Consider the following 16,630-nt stretch of genomic DNA (forward strand, 5'->3'; position numbering starts at 1 on the left):
GCGCGGCTAGTGACGAATCCCTACCTACGCAGGTGAGTCCGCCCCGGGTGACCGCGGGCGACAGTGGGAGGGACTTCGAGGAGCGGGGGGAGAGGGGAGGGGGTGTTCCTCTGCCGCTTTACCGCGGGGGTCTTCAGGGGCGGGGCATCTAGAGTCGCCCCCTCTAAAGCCCCGCCTCTCCTGGCTCGGGCTCCGACTGACAACCGGCAAACGTAGAAGGCCTGGGGTTGTGCGGGCGGCCTCAGGGTGCAGATGGAGGCCGACCCCCTCGAGCTGTTACCCCGCTTCCCTCCCCCGCCGCCGGAAAGTGCGCCGATCCCCTTCGCTATCCATCTGAGCAAGCCCCGCTCCTCGTCCCGCCGCTGGCCTCCCTCCCGCTGCCCAGCTGTCAGCACCCCTGCAGCCCCAAGCACTGAATAAGCAGAGGGACCCCAAACAGCCCCGGGCATGGTGCTGGGAGTTGCACCTGGAAGGCAACACCCTCCCGGAGATTTGCTCACATGTGGACTGGTGATTCACTGGGCACCAAAACTGAGACGTGGTGGCCTTGCTTCCGGATTTGAGGCGGCTGGCCTAATGCCTAAGCAAAGATTATCTAATTTGGCCTTAGGTCAGCAAAGACTTCCTGAAGATCGAGAAACAGGGTGCCCAGGGCCGCTCTGACAGCAGCCCTTTACTGCTCATGCGCCCGCTGTGCTCAGAGTACTGACCTGGGTCCTCATGGACCTCACTCATCCTTAGTCTTCATCCCTCATCCTTGCAAAGCCCCTCGAGCCCCTTGCTGTGTCCATCACCCCCACTTCAGAGGTGAGAATGCTGAGGCACAGACACATTAAATCACTTGCCCCAAAGCACAAGGCTAGTGAGGAGTAGAGTTGGGATCTGAACTCAGGTCTCTGATTTCAGGACTTTCCACTCTAGGGCGTCATCATGCTACCTCTATAACATTAGATAATTGAGGTGAAACCTGGTTACAACTAAGGGTCCCCTTGGCTCGCTCGCCTGGCAGTTTAGTAGGAAACACAAATGTGGATGGTATTTACTTTGCAAGGAAATCAATGGTACTCGTAGAATCCAGGGCTGCAGAGGATAGTGGCCACTGTTGGGGTGACAGGTGGGTCGGGAGGGTGCGTGGCCCACCTGGACTCTGCCCATCATTGCCAAATCACTTTTTGGAGCCAAGCCATACCGATCATTCATTCTCTGATTTAGAAATTCCTACCCCTCTGTATCCACTCTTCCTTCTCAGTCATTTCCTTGGCCTGTTATGCTTTTCTTCTCTTATTGATATTCCTTTGACCTCAAAGTTCACATTTTCCAATACTCTTTGTAGATCATTTTATTCATGTTTCTTGCTTTACCTGTTATCATTATGATGGCAACTCCCGAATTCATCTTTTCAGCCTATCCCTAATCTGTAACTCCAGACACAGATTACCAAATATTCTGATTCCTGCTGGCTAATTCCAATATATGTGCCCAAGTCCAACATTTCCAAACTCAAACTTATCATCTCTATCCTTCCCCATGGTCTTGGTTCAGGTCTTTTCAGTTCCTTGCCTGGACAACAATTACTTTCCAGACTGGTCTTCCTGCCCTGGAGTCCATCCACCCCCTTGAAAGCTCAAAAATCTTAGTTTTTGATGTCTTCAGAACTGACCGGAGAGATTAGACCTTTCTTGCTCCTTCCTTAGTACCCTGTACATCCCTGGAAGGGAGCCCTCTGCCTATTGCATAATTGCTGACCTGTCTTTCTTCCCCTTTAGACCAGGAGCTCCTTCAGCACTGACTTGTCTTATCTAGCTGTGTATTCCCTGGCCTGACACATAATAGACACTCCCTAAATATTTGTCATGCCTAGTGACCTTGTAATGAATTGAAACTTTTTTTAGGACACAATTTTTAAGTAGTAGTGCTGTGCATAGTGTCATTTCACTACACGCTCAATCTAATCTGTCACTACAGCAAGTTAATTTGTGTGTATTGCTGTGGAAGAAGTATTAGAGTGTGAGTCGCAGGTGCTTGGAGATGAAGACTAATGACAGAATGAAAATAAGTTTTCCAGATTGGTGAGTTGATACTAAGGGTGCTCTTAAGGTGGACTTAAACATTCAGCCATGGCCTGGTGACCCCCTTCTACTTTCCTTAGACCCCGAGCCAACGAAGAAGCTGAGTACACTCAACTGGAAGAGACGCAGAGACAAAGTCACCATGGCCTCAGTGTCTACTCACGGACACCAGGACAAAGGCCCCCATTTGCCACCACCAAGCAAGCAGGTGTATTTTTATTTTATTATTTTTTTTAATTTTAAAATTTTATGTCTTTATTTTATTTTGAGAGACAGAGACAGAGAGTGAGTGGGGGAGGGGCAGAGAGCGAGGGAGACACAGAATCCGAAGCAGGCTCCAGGCTCTGAGCTGTCAACACAGAGCCTGACGCAGGGCTCGAACTCACGAACCATGAAATCATGACCTGAGTTGAAGTCGGACATTCAACCAACTGAGCCACCCAGGCACCGCAAGCAGGTATATTTTTAATGTGGACATCAGCCAAATGGTGAGAAATGTCATACAGAACTTTCCTTAGACCTCATCCTTGACCAGTCATCTTACTTTTTTTTTCAGTCTGCCACTTTGTTGAATGGGTACAGAGACAGTGGAGTGGGGAAGGAAACTATTTTTCTAGCTTCCTTGAAAGGGAGCCCTTTAAAATTCTACTTATAAAAATCCTTTCCTTACTCTTCCCTATTTAGCATCTAGTCTGACTCTTACATAGGCGGTCAAGGACTGAAGGGGTTTCCTTTAGCAGCGAAACTCTGAATTGAATCTAACAGAATGATACATCCTGCCTGTGTTTACAGTTTTGTTACTCAAGGCTAATCATATGTGCTTCTGACAGGTGTTCCTTAACCACTAAATTAGCGATCAGATTGAGAATGCTAGTATTAACAACGGGCACAGTAGATCAGACTGTTAAGAAGGAACAGTATGTGTTTCGGGGACAGGTAAATGAAGCAAAGAAAACATATTGTGATGGGAAAATGGAGTTCCTACTCTCTAGCGTCTTTCCCAGCTAAAATTAGTTTATGAAGGGGGTGGTGTTTAAGGAGCCAAGTTTAGGAGAAGTTAACAGACAAGTGACATCCAGTCAGAAGGAGAAGAATTTAGGTACCCGAGTTGCCTCTGTGAAATCGAGAGCCATGAAACATTTATGACTCTACAGGGAAGGATCACCAGAGCTCCTCTGTGGAGACTGTGCAGGAGCGACCCGTCCTGACTGCAGACTCACAGCAAGTGTGGTAGTCAGGGTCCCCGAGCCCAGATGCATGGATACATGTGTGTGTGTGTGTGTGTGTGTGTGTGTGTGTTTGGGGCAAAGGAGGGAGGGAGGTGCACCCCACCTCCGTGGCAGCCATAGGCAGAAGCAAGAGGAGGTATTTGCACTGTGATAAGGAGTGCTTGCTGAGGGACTAAGGTAAGTGCAGCGGAAGAAGAGCTCCCTCTCTCGCCTTGTGACTCACTCACCCTGACCACCTGACCACGGTCAAGCCGCTGTGCTCTGGGGACTTGTGGAGAAGGAAGACAGAGGGTGCCTGCTTGAGTTGTTTCTAGAACTCTGAAGGCAGAGGGGCGACGGGGTCTTTCCACCTTGCCATCACACATGTAAAGTGCTTGGCTCAGTGCCTGGCCCATGGAAAAGTACTCAAGAAATGGTGGCCCTCATCCACACTGTCATCTACTACAAAGAGTCTAAAAAAGAGTTTTGGCAAAATCAGGAAGGCAAAACTCCAAAGTGAAAGAGCAGCACCTTAAGAAAAACATGAAAGAGTCAAGAGGTAAATGGCAGAGGTCCTACATAAATAATTCACAAACAAGAAAATACAAATGTGACTAATACAGTAAGGAACAAGTTAAATAAAATTTGTTTTTAAAAAATGAGTGAAGGGCCCCTGGGTGGCTCAGTCAGCTAGGCATCTGACTTCGGCTCAGGTCCAATATCACAGTTCGTGAGTTTGAGCCCTGCGTTGGAATCTGTGCTGACAGCTCAGAGCCTAGAGCCTGCTTCAGGTTCTGTGTCTCTCTCTCTCTCTTTCTGCCCTTACCCCGCTGACGCTCTGTTTCTCTCTCTCTCTCTCTCTCTCTCAAAAACAAACATTAAAAATTTTTTTAAAAAATGAATGAGCCACCCAGAGGATGGAAAAATCATTTTCAAACACATAGTGGTAAGGGTCTGTTATCCACAATATACAAAGAGCTTTTACAGCGCAACAACAAAGAGAAAAATGGCCCAATTTGGAAAAAAATAAGCAAAGGATTTAAACAGGTACTTCTCCAAGGAATATATATATATATGAATGACCAACAAGCAAATGACTAGATGAGCAATGTCATTGGTCATTAGAGAAATACAAATCAAAACCACTAACATGACCATAATTAAAAACAGAAACAATTTAGTTTATTTAGCTTAAATTAATGAAATAATTTATATTGAGAATTTTAATGTGCTAATTTGAAAAGAACAGAAACAAGAAAATGAGAAACATTGACCAGGATGTGGAAGGATGGGACGCTCACACTTTGTTGGTGGGACTGTAAATGGTGCAGGTGCTGTGGACAACAGTTTGGCAGTTTCTCAATAAGCTGAACATGAACTTAGCCATATGGCTTAGAAGAACTGAAAACAGGTGTTCAAACAAAAACTTGTACATCCATATTCATAGCAGTTCTACTGACAATAGCTGAAAGGTAGAAATGACCCAAATATCCATCAGTAGATGACTGGATAAACAAAATGTGGCATATTCATACAATGGAATGTTGTTGAGCCACAAAAATGAATGACTGACTGACACATGTTGCAACACTGGTGAAGCTTGAAAACATCATGCCGAGGGAGAGAAGAGAGCCAGAAAGAGAAACATATTGTATGATACCACTTACATAAAATACCCGAAATAGGCAGATCCGTACAGCTGAAGCAGATTAGTGATTGCCAGGGAGCTAAGGGTTGGGGGAGCAGGAAGTGAGGAGAGGCTCATTAATAGTATGGAATTTCCTTTTGGGGTGATGAAAAGTTCTGGCACTAGATGGTGGTCGTGGCTGCCCAACCTTGTGGGTGTACTTAGTGCCATGGATTGTATACTGTAAAATGGCTGAAATGGGAAGTATGATGTCATGGGTAAGTTACCACAATCAAAAAGCATTGAGCCACTGCTTAACAAAAGAGCACAAGCCGGATTCGGTTGAGCGATTGCCCCAGCACTGGAGGAGTAGGGCATTCTGGCTGAAGAATAGGTAGATCCTCAAACACGTTATCAGAGAAATGCAGATAAGAGTAAAATATTACATTTATACCTATTAGACTGTCAACATTTAGAACACTGAGTAATGCCAAATGTTCCAAGCTCCATTCTTCAATGTGCTGAGAATCCGGCTTAACTGGCTCCTAGGCAGGTTCTGTAGACAGAGGGATGTTGAGGGGCTCCTGGTGTGAGTGGATACGATGCAGCCATTGGGGAGAGGAGTCTAGCGAGACTTTGTCAAACCAGGAATGCACATGCCCTATATTTTACTTTTAGGGATGTATCTGAAAAATATTCTCACTGGGGACTATAAGGAGACATGCAGTGGTGAGAATTCGGAAACCTCCTGGAGAATTAGCCAGCAGTTAGTACAGTGAACTAGGTGTGTAAACAACATGGATGGAGCTTAAAAGCATAGAGATGAGTTGACAACATTTTAAGGGGCACCTGGGTGGCTCAGTTAGTTAAGCTTCCAACTTTGGCTCAGGTGATGATCTCATGGTTCGTCAGTTTGATCCTGCATCGGGCTCTGTGCTGACAGCTCAGAGCCTGGAGCCTGCTTCAGATTCTGTGTCTCCCTCTCTCTGTGCCCCTCCCCCACGCATGCTCTGCCTCAAAAATAAATAATAAACATGAAAAAAAATCCTTTTAACATTTTAAAGTAAAATTAAATAGGGGCACTTGGGTGGCTTTGTCCATTAAGCGTTGGACTTTGGCTCAGGTCATGATCTTGTGGTTCACAAGTTCGAGCCCCGCATCGGGCTCTGTGCTGACCTGGAGCCTGCTTCAGATTCTGTGTCTCCCGCTCTCTCTGCCCCCCCAATTCATGCTCTGTCTCTGTCTTTCAAAAATAAATAAATGTTAAAAGGGGTGTTTCCCCTTAAAAAAAAGTAAAATTAAATATATAAAACAATCTATTTGCTTACAAAAGATGTATGCACTCGTAACAATGAACATTTGCAGCAATGCCTAACAACAAATGATCTGCATTAACCCCCCAGAATGGCAGTGATAGGCAGAGGAGAATATGAGAATAGAGAAGTAAGAGTGAGTGAATAATACATACCCACAAAAGGGGAAGGGCCATATATGATGGGAGTTAGCCTAGATTATAATGTTTCAACATGATAAAAAGAATACTATAGATCTAATAAAAATAATCATTTCAACTATGTTGGCAGTCACATCAGAAATTATGTGCAGACCACTTAATAAATGTGTAAAAAAAACCTATTAAGATAGAAAGTAGGGTATGTTGACAAATAAAAAGCGGTCTGTTGGTGAGTTCTTAGCCTAAAAATGCATACCTAAGTAGAAATAGATGAATCGGAATACAGATCTATATATTGCTAACTTGCAATGCACAGCTCTGAATGGGATCCCAGAGATGTGAACACTGTGCTTTAGGGAAAGTATCATCTTCTCCCAGGAGACAACACTCAACTGGGTCTTAAGGACACCAGGCAGGCAAAGGGAGTGAAGAGCATTGCTGGGCCAGTGAGCCGCATGGACAGAAGCTGGGGGTCAGAGAGGAAGTGCGGCCTCAGCAGTGATTTGTTGGGACCACGTGTCTGCCCCATGCTCGAGAGTCCATGAGCCACTCGGCTTCTCCAGCTGGGGTTCTTTCCTTGCCTAAGTCCACCCAATGTTCCCAGTTGGCAGGCACTGGCTTTGAGGCCATTACGCTGTGTGACTGGAGTGAAGAGACTCCCCTGTCCTGGTCTAGAGAAAACAACCAACAGATGCTTTTCTAATGATTGCAGTCAACTCATCACATAACTTTCCTTGCAGAGTCTATTATATTGTCCAAAATCAAAACTGCACATCCACAGAGGGGAGATTTTAAAGATTATCCGAGAATGTCAAGAAGAAAGCTTCTGGAAGAGAGGTAATTGAACTCCCCTTAATCTTCGTTAACCCTGTATTTGCTGCAATAAACTGCCCACATATCACAGGAGAATTATGGTAATGATTCACTTTTGAGCAGAGACTGCATAATTCCCTGAAGAACTTTAAATGTCATGGGGTGTTTTGAGTCTAAATCCATATCTAGGCCCTTTTAAGTGCAGAGGTCCTATCTGATGTAGGATTACCTTCCTTCTCTCAGCAGGAAGTGATACACACTTTCCTCCGTGTGACCAAAGACATGTACCAAGAGTGTTATTTAGAATTTCTTGAAAGATTTGACCTTCGTAAATTTCACTAGACCCTAACTTTCATTGAGTTCAGAAATAACGTCAGATTCATTGCTTCATCCCAGAGCCTAGCACAGTGCTTTCCATATAGAACTTGCCTATTGAATATTTGTGGAATGACTCTCTAAAAAATGAATAAATAAACATTTAAATTTTTGTGATACGAGTAAAAAGTGGCATTGTTCCATTAATAATAGTTCTTACAACGTCTCTGGAGTGACCTCTTCTGCTGATTCACTTCCTCTTGCTGGGTCTGTCTTATATAAGATGAGGGTGTGAATTCATGCTGCGCTTTAAAGCCTCTTCCAACTTAAAAAATTCATGATTTGTCATTTGAAAATGTCATTATAGAGCCCAAAAATGTAGTCCCAATGATTTGCAGTATTGGGGCAATTTATACTTTGAAATACATGTTTTTCATTTCTCAAATCATTCAAGTTCAATATCAATAGTTTTGGAAGCAACACTTTACAACTTGATGTTTTTTATACATTATAATGATTGATTGTGCTCCTAGAAAGTCACGAGTTTTGTTTTGTTTTGTTTTGTTTTGTCTTACAACCTATGGATAAGTAATTTAAGTAAGCACTAGCACTAGTAGACTAACATTTCAGTATGACCCGTTTGTCTACCATCAGGTAGATATGAGTGGAAAAATTGGTTGCCATTCAATTTTTCTTGGTTGCTAGGAAGAGCTAGATGTCAATCAGCGCTCTCTGCTCTGCATTTTGATAGAACTAGAAACTGCCTTTTCCAGACAAACTTGCCAGTTTTAAAAATCATAGCTCAACACCACCCATGTTTAATATGAATGTGCTAATCTCATCGTCTTCAGATAACAGACATATCCAGATTGTGCAGTAAAATAGCATTCGAGACAAAAGCTAGGAACGGTCCTAGGTCAGGTATGCAGGAGTTTATTGTATTGTTTTTCAACTTTGTTATAGGGTTGGAGTTTTCAAAAGACAGCTTGAGGCAACGCCCAGATTCAACGGCCAAGTGTGCACTTGCACTCAGATGCCTTTGTTGTATTTAATGCGCAGAATCTGGCACGTGGTGGGCTTTCTGTAAAAGCGGATGTCAGAGATGGAGGAGCTCGGGGCTCAGTTTTGTCACGTTAATGCTGTGCATCAGGTTGAGTGACTGGGGCAGATTTCAAGAAAATTCTTCATGCGGTGCTTAATAAATATTTGTTGAATAAGTAAAATAACAAATGACTAACACCCTGTTGCCAAGGTAGATAAGAGAAGAAAACACAGACTAACTTCCCCTGACTTCTGGGTGAGGTGCCAAGTTTTAAAAGAGCGATATTGAAGGGCATCTTTCTTTTGCAGCTCTGCCTTTTTCTCTTGTGAGCATGCTCGCCACCCAAGGACTAGTCCACCACGGTAAGATTCAGGATCTGTTTATTGTTCAACTTGAGAGCCCCGTTTTCAGTGGCCCTCCTGGCAGCTTTTTGGCACTTAGCCTTTGTGTTTTGGTGGAGGACTTATTTATGCAGGTTTTTGCTTATTTGCAGCCTAAGTTCCCCCCCCCCCCCCGCCGCCCAAATCCTAATCTCCAGAAGGAGTGGCTACATTAAGTTATGTGGCAAAGGGAAATTAAAGTTGCAGACGAATTAAGGTTGTTCATCAGCTGCCCTTAAAATAGATTATTCTATTATTATCTAGATGGGCCCAATGTAATCAAGGGGTCATTAAAAATGCAAGAGTAGATCCGAAGACAGAAAGGCTCAGTTCAACATTGCTGGCTGTGGAGATGGGGGAGAGGCCCAGGAGTCTAGGGAAGTGGCTGGCCCCTGGAAGCTGGAAACACAAAAACTCTAGAGCTTCCAGAAAGGAATGTGGCTCCACTAATATCTTGATTTTAGCCCATGCTATGGTCTGAATATTTGTGTCTCCCCAAATTCACATGTTGACCTCCTAAAGCCCAATGTGATGGTATTAGGAGATGGGGCCTTTGGAGGGGGGTGGAGCCATCGTGAAGGGATTGGTGCCCTTAGAGGTCCCAGAGAGCTCCCCAGCCTCTTCCATCACATAATGATGCAACAGGAAGTCTGCAGCCCCAAAGAGAGCCCTCACCCAACCATGCTGGCACCTGCCCTTGGACTTCAGCCTCCAGAACTGTGAGAAATAAATTATTTCTGTTGTTGATAAGTCACCCAGTCTGCCATTTTGGTGTAGCCGCCCAAGTGGTTTAAGTCACCCAGGGAGACCCATTTTGAGCCTCTGAGCTCCAGAACTGCAAGGTAACAGATTTGTGTTGCTTCAAACCACCAAGTTTGTAGTGAGTAGTCACAGCCACCACAGGACACAAACACAGTGCCTTTCTCTGTGCCAGAGTCCCTGTGTCTCCCAGGGGCTCCGTGTAGGGTTAGATTGGTGGTTTCTAGCACCACGGTGCTCCAAGGAGATAAGTCACGCCGAAATCCCCCTGAATGCTTGCCATTTCCTGGGGCAAGAGGCTGATACAAGAGGCTACATCTGCCTACGGAAGGGACCCTGTCTAATCCGAGCAACAGATCAAGAGAACTAGCAGCCGCCCAGCACCTTCCCACATAACCTCTTCCTGCCTCTTAGAGTTTTCCACTTTGCCTTTCTGCCTCTCTTTCTTCTTCTGTCCATCTCACCAGAGCCTCTGTAGACCTTGCTTGGTCCCCAGATAACAAGAAGACACCTGACCTTGTGGAAGCCCACTATACTAAACACTGCCGATGACCAGGATTTTTCTATGCCAGCGTAGAACCCAATACGGGGCTTGAACTCATAAGTTTGAGATCAAGATCAAGACTTGAGCTGAGATCAAGTTGGACGCTTAACCGACTGAGCCACCCAGGCGCCCCAATTACCAGGATTTTAAAAAGAATACTTGTACCCAGTATATAAACATGTACTCATGTTTATGAGGGAAAATATTCTAGTTCCTTTTGGGGTTCAGACCACATATGTCGTGTATCTAGGAGAATCCCATTTCACATAATATTCTTCTCTTTAAAGGTGATTTATTAAATATAACTTCAAAATCATTTTTATAACTTCAAGATAGGCTTTTTATAGAAATATATTCATCAATCAGGGGCGCCTAGGTCATTCAGTCGGTTAAGCCTCTGACTTCAGCTCAGGTCATGACCTCACAGTTTCAGTTTGAGCCCCGTGTCCAGGTCTGTGCTAACCTCTCAGAACCTGGAGCCTACTTCAGATTCTGTGTCTCCCTCTCTCTGCCTCTCCCCTGCTCAGTCTTTCTCAAAAACGAATAAACATTAGAAAATTAAAAAAAAAAAAGAAATATATTCATCAATTACAAGTCTCCATCAGACCACTCTGACAGCAAAAAAATATGATCATGACGTCTATAGGGGTTATGTTTTATAAATATTAAACTACTTAAAACCTGAAGTTGTCTGCATGTGTAGAAATATACCTTTCCAGGTTTGCGTATTAGTTTTCCATGGCTGCTATCATAAATTACCACAAACATGGGGGCTTAAGACAATACAAATTGGTTATCTCACAGTTTTGGAGGTCAGAAGTCCAAAATGGGTCTCCCGGGCTGAAATCAAAGTGTTGGCAATGCTGCATTCTTTCCGGGCTGTGGGTGAGGGTGGGTATGGGGCTTCCTTTCCCTTCCCAGCTTCTGGAGACCACCCGCACTCCCTGGCTCACGGCCCCCTCGTCTGTCCGCGAAGCCAGCAACACTGACATAAGATCTTCTCATACTGCTGCGGTTCTGTCTCTGAATCCCTCTTCCATATTCAGGATGATTACATCTTTAAAATTTTTTATTTTAATGTTTAATTTTTGAGAAAGAGAGAGAGCATGAGTGGGGGAGGGGCAGAGAGAGAGACACACACACACAGAGAATCTGACAGCTCAGAGCCCGACGCAGGGCTCAAACTCACAAACCACGAGATCATGACCTGAGCCGAAGTCAGCACTTAACTGAGTGAGCCATCCAGGTGCCCCTCAAGATGATTACATCTTGATTACATTGAGTCCACTCAGATAATTCAGGATAGTCTTCCTATTTTAAAATTATCTGATTAGCAACCTTAATTCCATTTTCTTCATAGTTTCCAAGAATTGGGATGTGGACATCTTTAGGAGACCATTACTCTGCCTACCACAGATTTTAATGTTTTCATTTTAAATTTTGCTATATATACACTGTGACTCTCTAAACTGAGACTTCATGTTGAGTTACTTAGAAAAGGAGAGGGGACGATGCTTATTGCTTGGAACTAGGTTGTTAGTCCCCTCGTTGAGTTGGTGTCTTTTTTTAAGATTTTATTTTTTTAAGTAATCTCTACAGCCAATTTGGGGATTGAACTTAGAACCTCAAGATCTAGAGTCACATTCTCTATGGACTGTGCCGGCCAGGTGCCCTCCTGCCCCTGCCTTGATATATTTAAATTGGTCTTAAATGGTCTGTTTCATGTTCTTTTCCTGTACACTAAAGCTACTAATACTTGCTACTTGCTAAAAATGGTTATTTGAGAGTTAAGTTCAATTAAGAATTGACTTATAACTCTTTAAAAATCATCTCTTTAAGAATCCATGTATATCAAGATTTACTTTAAAATTTTATTTATATTTTATAAATTTAAATAAGTTATAAAATGTAATAATAATGTATTTATATATTACTTCTTAGGTTATTTAGCATCTAACCCAAGATTTGGATCATTGCCCAAAGTTGCACGTAAGTTATAGAAGTTAAAAACAAACAAACCCTAAAAAGATTCATTTTTTTAAAAGAAGATGCTTATGGCAACTGTAGATGTGAATGTCAGTCTCTGTTTTTTTGTCAGTGTGAAGTTCTTAGTTCATTCACACTTTTTGATATAAGGCTGAGCAGTAGGGACTCCACCTTAGACAGGCCTATTTTATTTTATTTTATTTTATTTTTTGAGAGAGCATGAGCAGGTGAGGGTCAGAGAGAGAGGGAGATACAGAATTTGAAGCAGGCTCCAGGCTCTAAGCTGTCAGCACAGAGCCCGATGTGGGGCTCAAACCCACAAACCGTGAGATCATGACCTGAACCGAAGCCAGATGCTTAACTGACTGAGCTACCCAGGCGCCCATAGACAGGCCTCTTTAAAGCCTGGACTAAGATACATCAGCAGGGCATACAAGAGGAGACCAAGCAGAACCTCTGAATGACAGAGCCATTAGAGCCTATAGTTTTCTTCTTTTGGCTAGTTTTTTCAAAATATTTTCTTTTCTTTTTTTTTTTTAATTTTTTAATGTTAATTTATTTTTGAGAGAGAGAATCAGAGAGCAAGCAGGGGAGGGGCAGAGAGAGAGAGGGAGACACAGAATCCGAAGCAGGCTCCAGGCTCTGAGCCATCAGCGCAGAGCCTGATGCAGGGCTTGAACTCATGAACTGTGAGATCATGACTGAGCCACCCACACACATACCCCCAAGATATTTTCTATCATGGACCTACCAAATGAATAATGTTTAAAAATCAGACTTTCTAATAATACATTTGCCACAGACTTGGGTTTCATCTTCCACTCATGCATAGACCCGTCATGTACAAAGAGGATGCATTCCAGGTTACAGTCTGAAATCTCATGCCCGGCAGGAAGAGAGGTTGGATATTTCTCCCATAGATTCCCTCTGCCTCATGAGCTCTCTTCCCTGCGGGCAAGATGGATTGCAGTAACCCATACAGAGAATGAAAGGTCTTTCCTGCCCAGTGATTTGGAAGTCACCTATGGACACAACAGAGCCCATCTCTTCCCACCCCGGGCACCTCAGAAACCTGTTTGCCATCTGGGCCTCCCACTGGCTGCCTGCCTGAGGCAGCGCCTTCGCTGGCTCTGTCCTGGCCCTTCTACCACCAGCTCAAAACTGAGGAGATCAGAAAGCCTCCATTTCCTGATCCCTCTCTCTCATAGGGAGGTTCATTCCCAGAGGTTTTGTTCGTTGATTTATCACGGAACTTTTCATATGAGAATTACTACTGTTAAAGTAGAAAGTTCTAGAAGATAACTAATAGAGGCGATACTGAGCTTTTAAATCATCTCTCCTCACCTCCTTTTACAGTTGCAGGTATCTTGGGATTCGCCCTTGGAAAGGCATCATACATACGAGTATGCCAGAGTAAATTCCATTCTGTGGAAGATCAGCTACGTGGGGCTGGTTTTGGTCCAGGGCATAACAGGTTTGTAACCTTTTAAAAAAATTTTATTAAGTTCTTAAATTTTAATTCCAGAGTAATTAACATACAGTGCTATGTTAGTTTCAGAGGTACAATATAGTGATTCAACAGGTCCATAATTACTGGGAGCTCATCATGTTAAGTGGACTCTTAATCACCTTCTCCTGTTTCACCCCTCTCCCCCACCCAGCTCCCCCTGGTTAACCTCTCTCTCCCTTTGTTCCCCTTTGCTCACTTGTTTTGTCTCTAAAATTCCACATATGAGTGAGATCATATTGTATTTGTCTTTCTCTGATTTAGTTCACTTAGCATAATACCCTCTAGCACCATCCATGTCATTGCGACAGGTTTGTAATCTTTTTGACTGAGGGATTATTGTTATTTATAGTTACTTAGTTACTTATTTATTAATTTTATTGAAGAGAGAGTGAGAGCATGCAAGCAGGGGAGAGGGCAGAGGGCAAGAGAGAGAGAGAATTTCAAGCAGGCTTCATGCTTAGCATGGAGCCCAATGCGGGGCTCGATCCCACTATTGTGGGATCATGACCTGAGCCAAAATCAAGAGTCAGATGCCCAACTGACTGAGCCACCCAGGAACCCCTTTGACTGAGGGATTGTAATGAAAAGAATTATAAAAAGTTAAATAAGGCCTTTTCACCACTTATCAAACAATTTTTTACATATCCATATGCTGAAAAAGAAAACCTCTTTAACTCTCAATTTCTGAGCTGTTGCTATTCAGCTTCAATAAGTACCTATTTCGTTTGTTCAAGACGTCGTGCAGGTCTCTAAGGAATACCTTCATGAGCAGACGTGGCTTCTACCGTCACGAGGTCATGTAGAATTTGAACAGGTTTCTTTACTGAGGGACTTCTCAGAACCCTCTAGGTTGTTGCAGATCCAGATTCTCATTCAGAGGTGTCCGCCACAGGACTCGAGTCAGGGATGTTACCCCGGTGGTGAGAGTACCCGGGTGAAAACCAGGTCTACCACTTACGAGGCTGTGGAACCTTGGACAAGTGTCTAACACTCTGATTTTCAGTTTCCTCCTCTGTAGAAAATGGTGATCAGAATTGTTTGCATGCATGTTATAAGGAATAGAAATGGCTATTTGTGAGAGCGAGTGCTCAGCAAATAGTACCTATGATAATACTGATAGGTTGGGTGTTGGGAACACATTTCTCTGAAGACCTTCGCTGGTCACAGTGGGTTCTGTTTGAGAGACAGCATGAAACCTGTGAGAACAACATCGGATATGAAGATTATTATTGACCTTTTGTGGGGGATGGGATTCTGAGGGGTCTCAAACCAAGAAACAGCTCTGTTTTTCCTTTAAAAATTGGGCTTGTGAGGGGCGCCTGGGTGGCTCAGTCAGTTAATTGTCCAACTCTTGATTTTGGCTCAGGTCATGATCCCAGGGTCATAAGATGGAGCCCCATGTCTCCATCTTATGGAGCTGAGCACGGAGCCTGTTAAGATTCTCTCTCTCTGCCCTGCTTGTGCTTGCTCTCTCTCTCTCTCTTTCTCTTTCTCTCTCTCTCTCAAAATAAATAAAAAATTTTTTTTAAAAATTAGGCTTTGGGGCACCTGGGTGGCTCAGTCGGTTAAGCATCTGACTTCAACTCAGGTCATGCTCTCACAGTCCGTGGGTTCGAGCCCCGTGTCAGGCTCTTTGCTGACAGCTCAGAGCCTGGAGCCTGCTTCAGATTCTGTGTCTCCCTCTCTCTCTGCCCCCTCCCCTGCTACTCTTTGTCTCTCCCTCTCTCAAAATAAAATAAAGACATTAAAAAAATTTGTTTTAATTAGGCTTGTGAACTTCCACATAGAAGATGCCTCTCTGTGACATTGTGTTAAGAGTAGCCCAACCAGGGACAAAACACAAACTTCCAGTTTTGCTTCCGTTCTAGGCACTGCCTGCTCACCTGTGAGGAATGCAAAATTAAGCATGGATTAAATGAGAAAGGGAGTTCGCAGCCTTCAGCTTCTTAAACCTTTATCTGTGGCTTCTGAAGTTTCTGGAACCTCTCTCTGAATTTGTACACATTTATAATGTCAAGTGTACTTTAAAATAATCTACGTATCATGGACCAGAAACATTGTGCTTCTCACACTCTTTGACACGCTTTCTGTGGAAGATTCTCAACTGAAGTGAGCAGTGTATGTTTGTCTGCTATTTGAGAACTTGTCGGGGGCGTTCACACACCAAAAAAGAAATTACATTGCACCCCTTAACTTGCTTACAGCTAAGTAAAGAACTTTGAGTCTTCTCTGATTCGGCCGCATCCATTCTTTCTGCTTCTGTTCAGGGTTTTAAGATGGCTGATACAGGATGGGAAAGCATATTCAGGAATGTGGGAAGCCGGGCCTCAAAGAAAACCAGTGTGTATAGAGGTGCAGACACAGGGCAAGGAAGATCCTCTTATATAGGTTTGAGAAGTGCTTTTTAAAATGTGGGAACCAAGATTTTTAAGCTAATAAAAAATATTTCCCTTGAAAGAGTCAGAATTTGGATCCACTGTCCTTTCAGTGACATAGATGGCTTTGTGCCTCATCGCTGTGGTGAGGTTTGGAAGAGCCCATCACCTTTAGGGTACTGTTTAGCTAATGGGTGCATGCTCATGGTCAGCACTAAAGAACTGGGTTCTTTTATATACTGCTAGTAGCTTGAAAGAGTGGACATGCCTTGGGGCACCTGGGTGGCTCAGTTGGTTGAGCGTCTGGCTTCGGCTCAGGTCATGATCTTGTGGTTCGTGGGTTCGAGCCCCGCATCAGGCTCTATGCTGACAGCTCAGAGCCTGGAGCCTGCTTCTGTGTTTCCCTCTCTCTCTCTGACCCTCCCCTGCTCATGCTATCTCTGTCTCTCAAAAATAAATAAAACGTTAAAAAAAAAAAGAATAAACATGCCTTTCCAAACTGCCCCTCTTTCTCCCAAGGAACAGTTTGTTTATGGGAACAATCACTGG

At 43.8% G+C, this 16,630-nt stretch overlaps 1 protein-coding gene across 1 annotated transcript; it reads left to right on the plus strand.

Annotated features, from left to right (window-relative positions):
- Window positions 1-15,939, plus strand: OCIAD2 (OCIA domain containing 2). Its single transcript, XM_029932020.1, has 7 exons — window positions 1-32; window positions 2,150-2,277; window positions 7,098-7,194; window positions 8,836-8,889; window positions 12,152-12,199; window positions 13,553-13,670; window positions 15,575-15,939. The coding sequence occupies exons 2-7, from the start codon at window positions 2,212-2,214 to the stop codon at window positions 15,654-15,656; spliced, it is 465 nt and encodes a 154-aa protein (XP_029787880.1). The 5' UTR covers window positions 1-32; window positions 2,150-2,211; the 3' UTR covers window positions 15,657-15,939.
- Window positions 15,940-16,630: the final 691 nt, after the last annotated feature.

The sequence above is a fragment of the Suricata suricatta genome, chromosome 1 (assembly GCF_006229205.1).
Source record: "Suricata suricatta isolate VVHF042 chromosome 1, meerkat_22Aug2017_6uvM2_HiC, whole genome shotgun sequence".
Taxonomy (NCBI): domain Eukaryota; kingdom Metazoa; phylum Chordata; class Mammalia; order Carnivora; family Herpestidae; genus Suricata; species Suricata suricatta.